At 37.5% G+C, this 16,945-nt stretch overlaps 1 protein-coding gene across 1 annotated transcript in view; it reads right to left on the bottom strand.

Moving 5' to 3' along the window:
* The window catches only part of gfra4b (GDNF family receptor alpha 4b), a 38,415-nt gene that overhangs the window by 8,915 nt on the left and 12,555 nt on the right, over positions 1-16,945 (bottom strand). The window contains exons 2-3 of the mRNA XM_026357244.1: positions 1,953-2,228; positions 1,641-1,721 (exon numbers count right to left, since the gene is read on the bottom strand). Of these exons, the coding sequence (XP_026213029.1) occupies positions 1,641-1,721; positions 1,953-2,228 (357 nt within the window). The remainder of the gene's footprint in view (positions 1-1,640; positions 1,722-1,952; positions 2,229-16,945) is intronic.

Genomic DNA, 16,945 nt, shown 5'->3' on the forward strand with positions numbered 1-16,945 from the left:
TGCTGTAAAGGGTTGTAGGGGTTCTGTAGCTAATCCCAGCTGTAATTGGGGGAAAAAGACGGGGTTACAGCCTGGACAGGGCTGAGGCAGGTCTTCAGGACCAGAAGAACAGAGTAAACATGAAATGTTTTTTATGATTTTATTATTAGCACGAGGACCAGGTCTGTGCTCCACATTTCCATCCTGATGATTATTGAAGTATGATGATATACGACCAGGCATTTAGCTTGCAATGTCAACCTACAGTGTAACATTGCACAAACTATTTTGAGCTTTGGGATTCAGTACAGTGATGATCCATGTCTGTTTCACATCCCTCACTCTTGTCCTCTTATCTGTGAAATGTGCGTCACTACCGTGGTACTAGAGACATTTTTCCATTTGTTGTTTCAAGGTTACTGTAAACATCCAGGAACATATTTTATGTGTGTACTGTAGATAAACAAATCATCACTTTGCTTTCATCATTTAAGATTCTAATTTAAAGGGGGTTCAATGTGACTTTGTCTGAAAGCATTATTGGGCAATGACCACTGGGCTTAATGTGGCTTGTGTTACCAGTCATTGGTTACATTCACTATTTGTAAGTCACAGTTAAGTCTTTTGTACGTCCTAATAATAGAATTGTCCACGAACATCACTCACAACCCAGATTAATACACTAATGTAAATTAAATATATTAAATGCATATAATACTTACACCCAGTTATAGATATAAGTATTTGTATATAGTATTTATCTGACTTGTAAAAAACTCAGTGAATAGGAGTCCTCAATTTATAGATGGTAATGATTGGTGTGGTACTTTGTTTGAACCCCTGAATGAACCTGCTGTTTACATGTTGCCTGGGAAATGACGAACCAGTTGAACTCATTCTCTGAGCTGTTTACTTCAGGGAGGAATCATCACTTCTCTGTGTTTATGTTTTTGTGACACTGACAGGTATTCTGATTGGGGTGGTACTTTGTAGCCTAAACTTGGCTTTGACTGTAACAGCTTCAGATAACTCAGATGCAAAGACATTCTTTAAAACCAAGTGACAATTTATTGCTGCATGTCAGGATGGCTGGTTGGACAAAGCAAGAGATTGTATCGTCTTACAAATGACTTTGTGAAGATCTTTCACAACAACAATCACTAATCACTTGTAATTGCATCATTTTAACGGTTGCAAGTGTTTGACATGCTACTGAATATTTTGAATATTTGATATTTTAACACTTAAACCCTTTTAATACACTGTTTAGATTTATTGTATCCACATAATGTAATCTACTTTTACAAATGTAGGCCTCTTTTAATTTATTAAAAATGCATGGTTATAAAAACCTGAGGCTATGAGAGAACAGTAATATTTATGTTCTTTTTTTCTGGATATTGAAAAATGGCTGCAATAGTATTCATTGACACATTCATTATGTTATTTCAACTGAGTCTGATTTGAATGAGGTTGCCATCGAGTCATTTGAAGACGGGTACGATTTTGGATGCTGCAGTGCAGTGTGTTTAGATGAGTAGTATTACTTGTGTAACTTTGTTTCAGAAACATAAGACATGGAGTCATATATTCTAGCTAGAAAAAAGTAGGATAAATGAGTATAAAACAATGTGACAGTAAGTGAAGGTCAGTGAACTTGCCAGCTGTAATAGAGGCCAGGCGAACGTAGTCGTAATCCCTCTGCACTGTCTCATAGGGATAACTTTCCACCAGGTTGAGTCCTGAAAGAATGATAGACACAGATAAAAATGTTGTTGAAACTTCACAATTCATCTAATCTGTAAGAAATAATGCTCTTGTGATCATTTTTATTTAACCAGACCAATTTAGCTGCAGTTGACTAAATCATATATTTTACCTGCTTTATGTAAATAAAATTGACTTCTTGTTTGCAGAATTATAAAATAATGTTTTTGAGCAGTTAAGACAGCTGCTGTCAAGTAGCCACTGACCATGTATGATAGACTGATGGAGGCTCCAATAGATGCTCAGGCAGTTTTTCTCCTTCTTCATGCCTCGTTTACACTGGCAACCATGCAAGGGGCTGGACAGTAGGGCAGACACAGCGTTGGCACACTGGCTTCTGGCACCGGGGCCTAGCTTCATGCTGCCATTGCCCGCCACACACTGACGCAAAGTCCGCAGACGTGGACTGCAAGTCTCATCACTTGAGCATGAGTCTCCAGCCACCAAGCAGTCTCTGCCTGCCAGTATAACCTCTAACAGAGCTGTGGGAGAAATCACAGCAGAGAGCAGAGAGTTGAGATGGGGATATTTACAGTAAAGAAAGCTCAAGCAAAATATCAGACCCAAATGTCAGGAATATAGAAGGAGGGGAAAGTAAAGAACATTTTTCAGGGAAAGCGTGAATTATAAGGGATTTTATTGAGCATTAAGATAAATTTACTGGGAGAGCATTGTGTAATTCTGAAAACATTAGGATGCAGAGGTGAGATTCTCGTAGTATGTAATGATAACAGAGCTCTTCTTATACCATTCATTGACATGTTAATGGACATAGATGATTTACATGAAATGTAAAGTGTAAATGCAATAATGCTTCTCATTTATCTGTTTCTTCCAAAGTTGTGATGCATCATGCACCTTCATTTTGGTTAAACCGAACAGTAGGGGTGGGTAATCTGACCACCCTATATTGTGATGAAGCTTTAAGATGTCCACTGTCTCTCATTTCGGGTAAATCACTGAGATAGCCGGCTGCTGATTGAACAAATTACTTTGCTCTGCTGGCTAATTTTAGTCTGGCTGTGCTCTACATTTAAAAACTGTGAAGAAAGAAATTCAGATCATAGACTGTGATCAGAAAGGTTTATATGATCTTTTAGTCAGATTGTCCAACCCTGCTGAGCAAGATCAGTTACTTTTAGGACAAGCAAGTTTAATATTGTGAAGTGATAGACTCCCTATCCTTGTTTCTCTTTTTACCGTACACAACCAAAGTCCTATTCAAATCTCTACATTGTGAGCAAACCACACAACTCAATGAGCAGATAAAATAAAACAAACCACTGAAGGAGGCTTCCTTAACTGCAGCCTAGCACTGATTAAAAAGAGAAGAAGACACCAGTTTGGTTATGTCGGTGAGCTGCAGGTTGATGCAGTTAATGCAAACAGTGTATTATCAACTAAGTGTTAAGTTTTATTTTCTTTAGAACTCTGTGTTAGAATAGTTTGTTTGATCTGACACAAAAGATCTTTTGATCTTAAACTCAGATCTTCAGTGTGAAAACAGATGAATTAACCTTGTTGTTTCAATACTGTAAAAGTAAAAGTGCCAAAGTACAATGCAAAAATTCATACTGATCACCAGGTATGTTTCAGTTAATAGTTTAAAACATGGGAATTTTATGAATATCGTCAAGTCTTCCTATTGATTCTGGGACTACATTGCAGAAAGTAAATCTTTTACCTACAGCAAATCTTTGCTTTGCATACACCTGTTATTTGTACATTTATTTATTCTTTTCAGGATGAAAGACATACTCTAAACTCTATGGAAGCAATTTTTCTTAGAACTGTTGGATCTAAGCATCTTTTCTTTGCTTAAAATCAATTTGATATAGCATATTCTTCTGCTTTATTGTGAACAGAACAGCTTCAGGGCTGAATTATGAATCCTGTTATTCTTACCAGTGTCTCCTGCAGTCTAATTTATGAAATAGTACATACGTATTTATTGTCGAATGTATGTTTTATAGAGTTGCTGTGTGGGAAAGTCTTGAGTGGCCAGATACTAATCTGCGCTCCTATTCATTAACCATGAATGGCTCAAGTCTATTTAGTGTGTGTATCACTCAATAATAGGTGTGTGACATATATTGAATATACTAGAACATCAGTAAGTTAAAGTGAAACTGTGCATATTAATCTGTAGCAGTGGTGAAAACACATTCAGCACAATGTCCATTTATCTCAGTGTGCCAACACCACAGCTGGTGAGATGGTGAATGCTGGTTTTCTGTTGCATCTCTGTGCTCAGATGGCAGGATAGGAACTTTGTGTAAATGCGTGATGGGATGTTTTTTAAAATATACTTTAGTAGAAATATGTTCCAAAACATTTTAATGAGGAGAGGTGCTGTCAAAGGCTTCCAGACCCATATTAATTGAACAATCTGGCAGCAGTTCCCTTCCAAAAGTTCTGAACAAGTCTTACCCATCTAACCAATCAGAAAAAGCATAAATTAGGGATGGGAGCTCACAGCTGTCAGTCAATATGTGAACATGCTCCTGGTATTACTTTTTGGGATTTGGGTTCATGTTAGCTGCTGGCAGAGGTCGCATGTCTGACATGTTGGCAAGTTCTTGATTACTGCATTAACTGAGACGACGTAGACAAGAAAGATGTATGAGAGGGGCTAAGTGGAGCATAATGGAGCAGATAGAGTTGATAGTGCTGGCTTGATTTTCAGAACTTGCATGTACAGTAGCAGCTTTAAGTGGTGTGTGTGTGTGTGTGTGTGTGTGTGTGTGTGTGTGTGTGTGTGTGTGTGTGTGTACGTGTGTGTGTGTGTGTGTGTGTACTAGGAACATGGATAGTATTGTTTTTGATCAAATCACAAGGGAATATAAACTGAAATACATCTTCATTATGCCTTACTTGACGTTTTAGTTCTTTGTTCTTGCAAACTGTTGATACTTACAATCAATACACACAATAATGCATTAATGTAAAATTCAAATGTAATTAACTGCTGTGCCCTTTATATCCTGCTGTGCATCTTGAGTTGAAATAGAATATTATTTGACATCTTGTGCTGCTGGCCCAGCTCCTTGACCCATTTAAGGTAAATCAGTAGGTATCTCATCTATTGCAATTCTACACTATGGGTATTCATAATGATCAAATTCGGTAGTATTTGACATAATCAGAATTTTAACCTCAACCCCAAATTTAAATTAGGTAAATAAAGATAAAGCAACAAATACAGTAATATCCAGCAGTGGGAGTTCTTAGAAAAACATAATTTTACATGTCAAGATGTTGACCCCAGGTGCAAGATTATAAACAATTAGCAGTAAACATTTTAATTGGAGATGGTTTTGTCACAGAACATAACCCTGATGGAGTTAATTGGACGTGGAGGCGGTGAATTTCTAAAAGACGAAGCTTTTCTCTTTTTTTTTTTGTGTGTTGTACTAATCTTGTTTGTTTAGACTATTTAAAAAAATACAATGACTTGTAGAATAAAAAATGTTTGCAGCCCCACTCACCGTTAGTTGTTGTTGTACATAATATGTTGTGTGTCCAATTAGAAAACCATATGTTACTATTGTTGATCAAGAGTAAACTTTGGAGTATTTTTTATTTTTTTTGTTATTCTTAAAACATATTCGTCAGTATAACCTGTAATATGCCAAGTGGATCCTATTATTTGAACACTGTAAATCCATGCCATCTCTGTTGTTTCTCGTAATGTCCCTTACCTCTGCTAAAATCAAACATTTTCAATTTCACGCTGCTTTTATCTGCCTACACTGTAGGTAATTCTGGGGCAGCATTGTCTCAGACATTGTTTTGATCTTCAAAACAGTCACGGAGAAACACAAAGCCAAACAAGTAATAAAACAACATATTCACGATTCTGTCAAGACTGTTCAATCAATTACATTTTCTTTCAAAGCAGGATCCTTCCTCAAACTGTACAGGCGTATTGAGTCTCTCTCACATCAGGAGTTATCCAAGCTCTCATCCTCCATTCAGCACATATCACCTTAGCACTTCCAACACAGACATGTGGAGGCTGAGAGGCGAAAAAAATTCCAACCAACGCCAACGTCCTGGAAGGCCAGATGGCCAGTTGCAAATTCAAGGCCGAGATCCCAGGGCCTTCCTCTATAGCTATGTGTGTCAGTTTGTGCTGTCTGCGCAGAAGCTGGAATAGACGCCATACATCATGAATGCAAATGAGCTGCTTGATTTGACATTTCCAATAAGCCCGTCTCAATGTACCAGTGGGTTTAGCCAATTAACCATGTCAGTAATCAATGCATTCTGAGGCTCAGTTAAGTCCTCAGTTTCCCTGCCACATAAATCACAGGCAGATTAGCTGATCAGTTACCCCTGCGCACGGACTTAATGGTCCACTTCAGGAGAGATAAAATGGAAAATGAAACTTAATGAAGTCAGCTGGAACATAACCCTCATTGCTTTGTAGGTATAGAGCAGTGAGGGTTAGGTTCCAGCTGACTTCTGTGGAGGGAAGTGTGTATTAGTGTACTTAATGTGCATCACCTTTGTTTCAGTGCTCTTAAGATTTGTAAATTATCTTGCATAGTTGAATTAAATCTAGGAGCCTTGCTTGAAGTGGAGCTGCCTCAAATGGTAGTGTCTAACAGCACTAATAGCTGACTAACAAAGGGTATACAGCAACATGATACAAGCCATTTCAGCATGGTCAGCACAATTAGTCTTCATTTAAGAGTTATTTCTGTGGTGTAGTTTTGTTTGTTTTTAAGGCTGATGCCAAATACCTTTAACTAGAAACTTAATTCAAACTTTCAAATGATCACATTTTCTATAAATGATATTAAGTCATTTGATTTAATCTTCAATAAATGATACATTTCTTATTTGTTGAAACACACAACATAAAATGTGTGTTCAACCTGCTGTTGCTGAAGTAATTTTATTTATAATTTGTTCAAGTGGTTTCAGTGTTCCTGTTCTGACAAATTAACTTGATTAGCAGAATATCAGGGTCTAGTTTCACAGCATCTTTCAAACCTTGCTTTAACAGAACAACACCTTGAGATGTCGTTAAGGTGCAAATGAAAGCTGCCACGTTGACTGTGTTGTCCAAAAACTGCTGATTGGCTGCTAAGGTTTCTTTTCAACACTGTCAGGGCATGTACAAACACACATAACAAATGACCCTTCTTTTTCAATTACATCCGACACATCCTGTCATGCCTCTTTTCTTTTCCCCACTCCAACTCATAATATTCCCCATTCTTTAAACAGTTATATTCATTCAGCAGCTCGTTCGTTAAAAGCATAACCAGCTGTGTTTCGTTCAACAAAGCAATATGAGTAACATTTGGCTGATGTTTTTAGTTGCAGGTCTTAGAAAGTTCAACAAGTAAAATCTACTTTCACACATGTTGAACATATGTATTTGTTCATGAATCTTTCTATCTAACTAATCCTAGTGGTCTTCATATAGTTCATTTGCCTTTTGGCACTTTTACTCTTTATGCTTATTTTCGAGCTTATGTGTATTTAAAGCATTCCCTTGAGCCTAAGAGGAGGAGTAAATGTTCTTGAGCACTTTAATTAATTGATCAAAAGTCATTAAACATAAATAGTTAGAAGTGGCACACTTTAATAAAATTCAGGTGAATATTAAATTTAGTCTTTTACTTTATTGATCTCCTGCTGGCTACATTAAGCTCCTTAAGTTTAGCACTTTGCCTTTGAGAGAAACTTATGTGTCCTATATACAGCACACTGTTTGCTTTATCAGTTATAACTTTTAGAAGATGAAAATGTTAGTTATTGAGTGAATATAAATTGTACCAGTGTGAATCATATTTGCACAGGTGTAGCTGCATTTTTCTGTTATAAATTGTTGCTGTCTGATACATTATTTGCTTTTATAGCACAAAATTAGCCATTTCAGACATCAAAGCGGAGTAGATTGAATTTTGCAAAATGAGACAGCAAAATATCCATCTACATTCAAAATGGAGCAATGTCAGCCTCACTCATATTTCATTTTAGACATCAAACAAATAGTGCATGAAGAGAAAAAGCACAGCAATTTAGCCTCAAATTTTCGAGAGAAACACTCATACTGTCAGCAGAATACACTAGGCAGCTTATATGTACTGTAGGACAAGATTTTTAGCTTCCCAAAAAAGAAATCTATTCAGTTTATCCTTTTCCAGCAGCAGCTATTTTAAACTATTTTCTGAGAGAAACGATGCCTGTTAAAATGCCATTTAAATGATTTATCCAGAATTTCATACAGCAGTGCTACATTAGCAGACAGTCTCAGAAACAACCATGCAGTCAGAGATTCTTACTGATTTATTAAAGGATTTTTGGGCAATGAATCAATAGGCAGTTGTCTTTTGTCAGCAATTGCTTCGATCTTGTGCTGTAATAATAAAGATTTGCCCTAAGACCAACTACACAGTGTGCTGGCTGCTCAGAGAAGCACGTTTATCCAGATGGATCAATGCCAAGTGCTTCATAGAGCGTCACAGGAGATCCTTTTTCCCAGTAGCCATTAAACTGTACAACTGTTCCCCCCCCGTGACTGAGAACGATCAGAATCATTAATTAACATCATTATTCTTGGTATCACTGTTCATTGCACTGCATTCCACCCATGACTATTATTGAACTATTTAGTTGCTCTTCGGATTTTCTTTCTTCTTATTGAGTTTTTTTGTATTTGTATTAAGTAGTTGTGCTGTTGTTGTGGTTCGTTTTATGGTTGTGGTTGTGTTCTATCGAACCGAGAGCAGCTCTAATGGCGCAAAACAATTTTTTCCTGGTTTTAATACTTTCTGTTGTTGTTGTTGTTTTTGACTTTGTCTTGAATTCTGAACACAGATTCGTTAGTAAAACACTACACAAAGGTTAGGGAAAGCATGTTGCAAGTAATACAGCAGTTAACGATTAACACATACATTTCATACATTAAAATACTATGTGATCTACCAGGAATTCATGTTTGCATTTGTGTAATCGGCCATTTCAGTACCAGTTGACACTTTGTGGCATCTGAGCAGGTTAAACTTTTACCCAGGACAACTTTACAACTTCAGTGCCAACATGGTGGACTCTCATTGTGCTCTTGTCTGTGTTCAGATAGCTTTAGACAGTAACGGATGTTTCTTAAGTCAAATTCTTGCCTTAATAAATCAGCTACTAAATATATAATCAATATACCTTCAAGTTACATTCATAGGTTTTATAATACAGTGATAACAATCACATATGTCTAAATCACAACACTTTGCTACAGGATAAATTGAGTTATGTGAAACATTTGTGTGAAATTACAGTCTGAAAAAACATCAATCTATCGGCAGCAAGATTTACATCCATGCACATGCGTTACACATCTTATATAATGGGGGGTGACACAAGCACTGAAAACCTTTAAAATGGCATCAGGTTTCTTATTAGAAACCATTTAGATGCCTAATAACCATGACTATGAAGCAAAGCCTAAAGTAGCAGGCACACATACTGCATAATAACATCTACGTGAACAACAAATATACAGCACATAATCCCAGCTGTCTGCTTCTCTAAATCCAGTGTAATTAATCGGTAATAAACCCAATGTCATAGCCTTCACTCTTCAGCCTCCCTGTCTTAATTATGCTGTGTGTGTTTATATATCCCTTAAGATTCTTACATTGATGTGTGTATTGTTAATCAAAGAAGGTATGATGTTGCCTTGTATTCACAGAATAGTAACGCAGGCACATTTTCTTGTAGGACATGAGCATTTTTCTTGTTCCTGTGTTTTTTCTTTTTTTTTTTTTTTTTTTTGTTTCCCTCAGATTATTTTCCACCTTTAGTTTTGAATTTCACACTCCCACTGTGCAGCTTGGAAAACATGAGCAAACACACAAATTGATCCCATAATGCAAGGGCTGCTGTGTGATGGGAGTGAATTGTAAACAAAAGATTATATCTGAATGCGCTGAAGATGGTGGTTGTTATTCGTGACTCGAATCACTGCTTCGAGTGAGCACCCATGTCAGTTTGATCCAAGGGTTCGATGCTGCAAGGCTGACTGAAACAGTTGCAAAAGTTTAGCATTAAAGTTTGTCTAGCTCTTTGGAGCTCACTAGTAACAGCCTGTTCAGACTGTGTAAGTTTTATTCCTTGAATGCAAACACATTTGTACAGTAAGGAGGGCAGTTTAGGAGTTTGGGAGCATTGAGTAGTTTATGACATTAATCAGCCCTGATCAGCAGCAGGACACTTGCAGTGGACTTTGCTCAAAGTTACATTAGATCATAGGATCAAGTGTTCTCATTGCCACAGAATAAGAATTAAAGCAACAAAAATGTAATGAAAGGACATGATTTCGATATAAACACTGGTGTTTAAAGAACAGGACCAGAGCCTTAAATACGTCAACCAATTAGGCAAATAATTCTGGCTAGGGGTACAACAGAAAGCATACTCATGTTTAGCAGCTATTATTATGAATGTGTCCACCTAATGAATGTGTTGAAATATTTTACTCTTGGTGGGCCCAGACGAAAAGTCAGTCGGACACATCATGTGGAAACTATAAATACTAAAGTGAGAAACCAAATCTATGCTAATGTGCAACATAATTTGATAGTTTCTCCTGCAATTTGAAATTACCAAAGGCATATTTATAAACTTTAAATTGCTTCCTGTGCTCAACTTTATTGCTTTCGCTTAGATATTAACAGCATTTTGTAAACTTTGTTTTGACACAAGTGCTGTAAACTCATCAAATTATCATCATTACCTTTCTGGTGTTTGATGATGATGATCACTGATGGTTTACAGGTGCACGTGATAAATGAACAGCGCTATCTGTGCTGTAAGTAGCTGCAGTCATGTGTAATCATTAAATATAAAGATGACTTAACAAAGGTGCTGTCTGAGGCTCTTAGTGAAATTAATCTGTGGTTCATCTGTGTAATTCTTTTCGCTGAAGGATTGCTGGAGATGACATATGTTTGCATGTATATGGTCCCCATGTGGCTAAAACACTACTCAAACTTTTGCCAAACCAACAGCCACACAGAAATATCAGCATATGGCTTAGTGTTTCATATTTGTTATGAGTCTAGTAATTTTTAACTTTAATACCTAAGCTTTTAATATATCTCCACTTCTTGCCCTGCTTATGAGAACCTTTTCTTTTCATTGACAGAAACATGAAAAGAAATGTTGCTCTGAACTTTAACTTTACCTGAAAAGTTTCCCTGAGCATCACTCCATTGTTTGTCTCTGTCGTTGTTAGTGAAGTGAAACAGAAGCGACTTACTCCACTGACATGTGTTCTGCAAAAGCCTTAACCGTTCCTCCTCGTGTGGTTTCTAAAGGCTTTCTGAACCACCTGAGGCTTATATCACTGGCAGGCTGAAAAAATCTTAAATCCCTGGGCCAAGTGCCAGAATTCAGACCAGGCCAACACCACCCACCTGCTGACACAACTACAAATCCACAGCCTGTTTTGCTCCTATTGAACCGTAAGAAAGACTAGAAAACAAGGACTCTGGAATAGGCTCACTCCACTGATGATTCGTAATTAGTGGCAGACAATTTGCTACCTCAAACAGCGACCAGATAGTAATTTTGTTGAGACTAAGAAGTAGCAGATCTCAACAATGATGGCAAACAAAACTGAGGGTGTGTAGACACAGTTGTAGAAAGCATAAACAGGGGCATCAGGGTTTCAACATAGCCAATGCTATGTTTGTTTTTCATTTATATAATGATATATACTGCTTTGCTAAGAGAGAATAATAATACAATAATAATATTTTTGTTTTATTATTATTTTGTTGTATTTTAATCTTTTCCAAAAGGCAACTAAGAAATTCTGCATGGTTGCAAACCCAGTAAAAATACAGATTGATAGCATTTTTATTGAGTCATTCCACAGAATATTGCAGGTGACAGGGCTACCACCTACCTTCTTACACCTCATTTCAACAGGCTTATGTAATTTCCAAAAGCTCTATTTTCTTTGTCAACAGTGAAATGTGTGGCAGTTTCTATTTTTCAGATTTGTCCACTTTTTGAAAAAGAGTAAAAAATGGTTGTGTGGTCTGAATGGAAGGTCAGAATAGACAGGGAAGATTAATATTTAGATGGCTCAATGGTCACAGGGTTTGAGTGGGCAGGCAGTAGCTGTAGGAGAAACTAAAAAAGCTTCAGTCACGTATCAGCTAGAAATAAAGATGAATTAGGTTTTATGGAAGGTGTTGTGATGGACATCCACAAGACAACTTCTTGTTGCCGTTTAGGAGAAAGGAATTTATCAAAGATTTTCCTTTGATATGCAGAGGAAGCTTTTACCAGGCTGACAAGCAAACATTATATTTAATTAATTTTCCCAAATGTGACTTTTAAATTAAAGTGATAATTTATGGACAAAGGATAAAGGAGTAAAGTTCTGTGTGTGAGCCAATTTGTATGTTGGTGTAAAAGCTCTTCAAGATCATTCTCAATGTCACACAACAAAGACTGCTTTATCTTCACTTGGAACTTGTGACATTATGAGTATTGATATGTAATGGTTGCAATTAACTTATCAGCTTATCGTCCTTTGCATGCAGAGGGTGAGAACGTGACACATCATGTTTTCTCTCAATTGAAAGTGCTGGCTGTCTGCAGCACTAAACAGGACTCGTGCCAGTCAGCCAGGGCATACAAATGATGAATGCTCTCAGAGTGCAGAACAGTTCAAATACTGGTTCATTAAATATTCTGTCAGTTATAGGTGCTATACAATAAGATCAAAGTGCGTTATAAACAGACATCATCGTTGTTAACATTGCTGACTATCATCTTATTCTCACAGTGACCAAATTCTTACTGCATCGTCTTCCAGACTCTAAAACCCCTTCACTCTTACGCGTGGGATCATTGTCTTACTGTGTAACCCAACAGAGCCAGAGCTTTAACTCACAGACTCATGACCTGATGTTTTCCGTCAGGATTCTTTGGAAAAGAGCACAATTCATGTTTTTCTCAGTTGTGACACATCACCCTGACCCTGAAGCAGCAAAATATCCTCACAACACATCAGTACCTCCTCCTTGCTAGACCATATGTAGGATGATCTTTTTGTGGAATCTGTGTTTTGTAGCAGAACCACTTTCTTCTAAGCAGTTCAACTTCTGAACTTAGAAATAGCTTTGCTGATCAGTGCAGGGTTTTTTTTTTAGGCAAATTAGGTCTGGGTGATATAAATATTTGTATTTATTTAAGCTGAATCCGACTTCTCAGATTGTTCTGTTCTATTCTGTAAAATGTAGATTTATCACTCTGCTTGATTTTCTGAAGCTGTATTAAATCTCAGTCCTGTTGCATTTGTACAGTGGCATCTTGGCTGTTTACAAAGGATACACAGACCATTTAACTTAACCAGCAGGTTACCCACATAATGTTTACGAGGGAGAGCTGAAACAACCTGCCACTTATCATTTTAACCAGTAAATATAGCAACACTTGCCACATATGGAAAGGTGCTGCATTGGTGTTTGAACCCACATTGTTGGCCAGATTATTTTTCACATTTACATGTGGCAGAATGCTGCACCATACATCCCGGCTTTGAAGGATGGCAGCACTGCAACACCATCAGGTTTCTGACCTGACTTCTCTTTGCCACAATTTGCTCATCTTGCAAGAAAACCTCATTAGCACATTAGCTTGTTATTCTAACCCTTTCTAACAGCGTGTGTGTGTTTTTCTCGTTGTGGCTTGGCATTTGTCAGCTTTGCAACCCAGTTACTGAGGTGTAATTGATTGTGCAGCAGAGTTGTGTCATAAGGAACATTTTGCAATCAATAATTACATCACCTCTTTACAGCTACAACAATATAATTATCATTTAAACCTTCTATTGTGTGGTTGTTCAGGTTGTCTTTTTTTGTATTATGTTAGATTTTGATCTAACTGTTTAGTATGAGATACACACAAAAAGAGGAGAAACAGGAGCAGGGTGAACATTTTTTTACATCATTGTATTTGTCAGTTAATATTCTCTTTTGACTGACTCTGTAGTGATGGAGGAAGGGGGGCAGAAGCAGCAGCATGTCCAGTTGACCAAACATTCCTTATAGAGAGACAAAAAAAACTATTCTCACCACTCACTTGCTGTGTTTAGATAGTGCTTTTTGGAAAATGAAATCTGAAATAGCTGTTTATTTGTTATTTTTGTTTTTACTTTCCTTTAAAAATAAAAGGAAAAATCTGTGAAAAAGGAAATGTTAGTGTAGTTAGATAATGAACATCTCTTTAGTGCTGCAGGTATCTCTTGGTTACTACTGTATGTAGTAACAAAGCTCATCACTGGTGGGATGAATCACTTGGGTAAAACATGTTTTGGACAGAATCTCATTTCACCATGTTTCAAAAACTGAATTAAAAGCGAGTCACGATAAGAACAACTTTTTTTTTTCCCTCCCCTTACGTTGTAGGCGTCAGTGCTGCCTTAACAGATTGAGTGTTAACCCTGATGTCGAGTCTAATGTTGTGGCATGGCCATAATACCTGCCAGCTGTGGCTGTCACTCAAGAGTCATTGCGGGATGGGGGAGGGCTCACACATACCAGTACAATGATTGATGGGCACTTCTACTGATGAGACTCTTTAACAGCAGTCTTCTGTGTTGCTCAGACTCCCAGCATGCCTCCAGTTCTTGAGACCCGTCTGTTGTGTTGTAATGCAGCAGAAAGAGATGCAGTGAGCTCACACGTGAATTTTGAGATGGGGCTTTTCAGCTGATTGCTTTGATTTGTCTCCAGTGCAATAGAGTAACACCTTAAAACACACATCCTGTTGTGTTTTAAGGTAATAAATCTGTTTGTTTTGTTGTTGTTGTTGTTGTTGTTGTTGTTGTTGTTTTTCAATTTAAGGAGTCCAGAGGCTCACTACATCAGTCATGTGAAACACCCTAGTCTGTGTTAGCTGTGCATTATAAATGTGCTGCATGACCTTTATTAAGGACCACTGCTTTAGATCTAGAGGAAGTCTGATTTTGTTTCCCCATCATCTGTAAGTTTTGTCTTTACATGTACACACTAAGCACACACAAAACTCTTTGTACAATCATCTCAGTGCAGGGAAATTATCATTCACCTCGACCCAACAGTAGATGACAACAAGCGAAATGTGGGTCAGCATGACCAGATGTTAACCTATTAGGATGACTCTGTCAGTCATGCAGAACCTGTGGAACTACAACAGTGATCTGCATCAGCTCAATTACACGATTTCTCTGGGCTCATTTGTGATTCACTGTTTTTAAAGCCTCAAATAAAAGGTCACAAAGGGATCAGACAAGGCTAAAGACATGGCCTGGAGATCAAAAGGAACATCAACGAAGGCTTAAGAATGAAGTCACAGCGCATCCAACATGAGTTACTTCTAAACAAGCAATTACTTAAAAAGATCTTCTTTAACTATTTGGTTACTGTAGCTGAAACAGGGTTGTTTTTCACAGTGGACTCACTGACTTAATCAGCATAGGATTGCAAAGGATATGTGAAAGTCATTTCCCAAGATCTAAAACCTGGCAACCTATTTGTCATCTTCAGAGCTGTCAGTCATGTTTACACTCTTAGTGATAAATGAAATTTACAGTCAGATGCTGAAGTGTTGTGCAGAGTCCAGGAATATACATAAGATAGGATGACGGGAGCCTCAACGTTTTCCTCTCATTAGCATATCGCATAACAAGTGATTCATAACATAACATGAGACTTCTCGTGGTTGTAAAGAAGCTTTGAGTCATTGCTAATCAATCTAGTAGTTTAAAAAAAAACGTACACACTATGTGTTTTGACATACTGATCTCTTAAATGAGCATTAAATGACATTTTAAATTCCTCCTCAGATCCTTTGGTGAACATTGCTTTTCTGACTCCAGCTTCTACAGCTTTATCCTCAGTTTACTATTTCTTGTAAATATAAAGTCTCTCTGCAACAGTTATCTATTATTCAGACATAAAACCCATTAGGCATTTCTGTCACAGTTTGTAGAACAAAAGCAATACCGTGCATGAAATGATTACAGTTTTCTTTTTCAGTCACTTCAATTTAACTTCCACCGGCAATAAACCATAACAATGTCCTAATTAATTTCAGCTCTGAAATTCATAGTTACTTAGTCGAACAGACCTGCCTGGATTATAGCTTGCAGGGCCAAACGTGACAAAATTGAATAACTGGCTTCATTAACCGTAGTTGCTGTGTTTCTGTAAAGGTAACGATAAGGAATCTAGGAATGTTCAGAGATGGACTGACATGCAAAATGAATATGACAGCAAGCTCCACACCAACACAAAATACGACATGTGCACGACTGGTGCTATAATTCCAACTTCCTTCCAGTTGCTTTCATCTGAGCCCTTTTTTGTCAAAATAAAAAACTAACCCAACATTTCAACCAGATTTTACTATAGAGTTTAATTTAGAACTGCATTAAATAAAAAATCAACGTAACACATAATTATGCTCTTATACAGTGTGTACAGACGGTGACTTGTCACCTGTGACAGATATATTTTGCATCTGCGTCTTTTTGCTGTACTTTCTCCTGCTTTCTTACACCCTTTTCAGGCTGCTTCAGATGTCCGTGGTCTATCTTAATAGAGTTGCGGCACAGGAGGAGCTATTTCAAGTTGCCTTTGCTCCAGAAGTAGAAGTCACATCCACTTTCTTCATAGACAGTGTCAGCTGACTCAAAATTGCAGCACTTTAAAGCTTCGGTGGACATTGTGTAGAAAAGATTGGCCACTGTGTTAGAAAATAGCTGTTTCTTTCAAAAGCACAAGCAGCTTAGAAGCATTTAGAATTCACTGTCTGATTTTCGCGTCCAACTGGCTTCTTCTTCATACCAACAGCAGCTGAGGCTCATGGGAAGTGATTTGTTTAAAGCCACGTTCCATTTTGGTAGCCATAATGCAAGCTCTTTGAAAGATTACATTATTCAGGTGACTTCTGTGCTTCTAAGTTGAGTAGCATTAGATACGACATAAGTCTCTGCTAATAGTGACGACCAGAGATTAACTTGTGACAGCTGTCGTATATGAATCAGTCCAAGACATACTGAGAAGATGGGGCTGTTGGTGGCACTGTGGAACAGTAATGGGAAAAGGAACAAGCAGCCAGTGAGTACATTTCAGTTACTAAAGCATGTGGCATTACAGCAGGTTACATGGTTACACGTTTATTG

Source organism: Anabas testudineus, chromosome 10, assembly GCF_900324465.2.
Source record: "Anabas testudineus chromosome 10, fAnaTes1.2, whole genome shotgun sequence".
Lineage (NCBI taxonomy): Eukaryota > Metazoa > Chordata > Actinopteri > Anabantiformes > Anabantidae > Anabas > Anabas testudineus.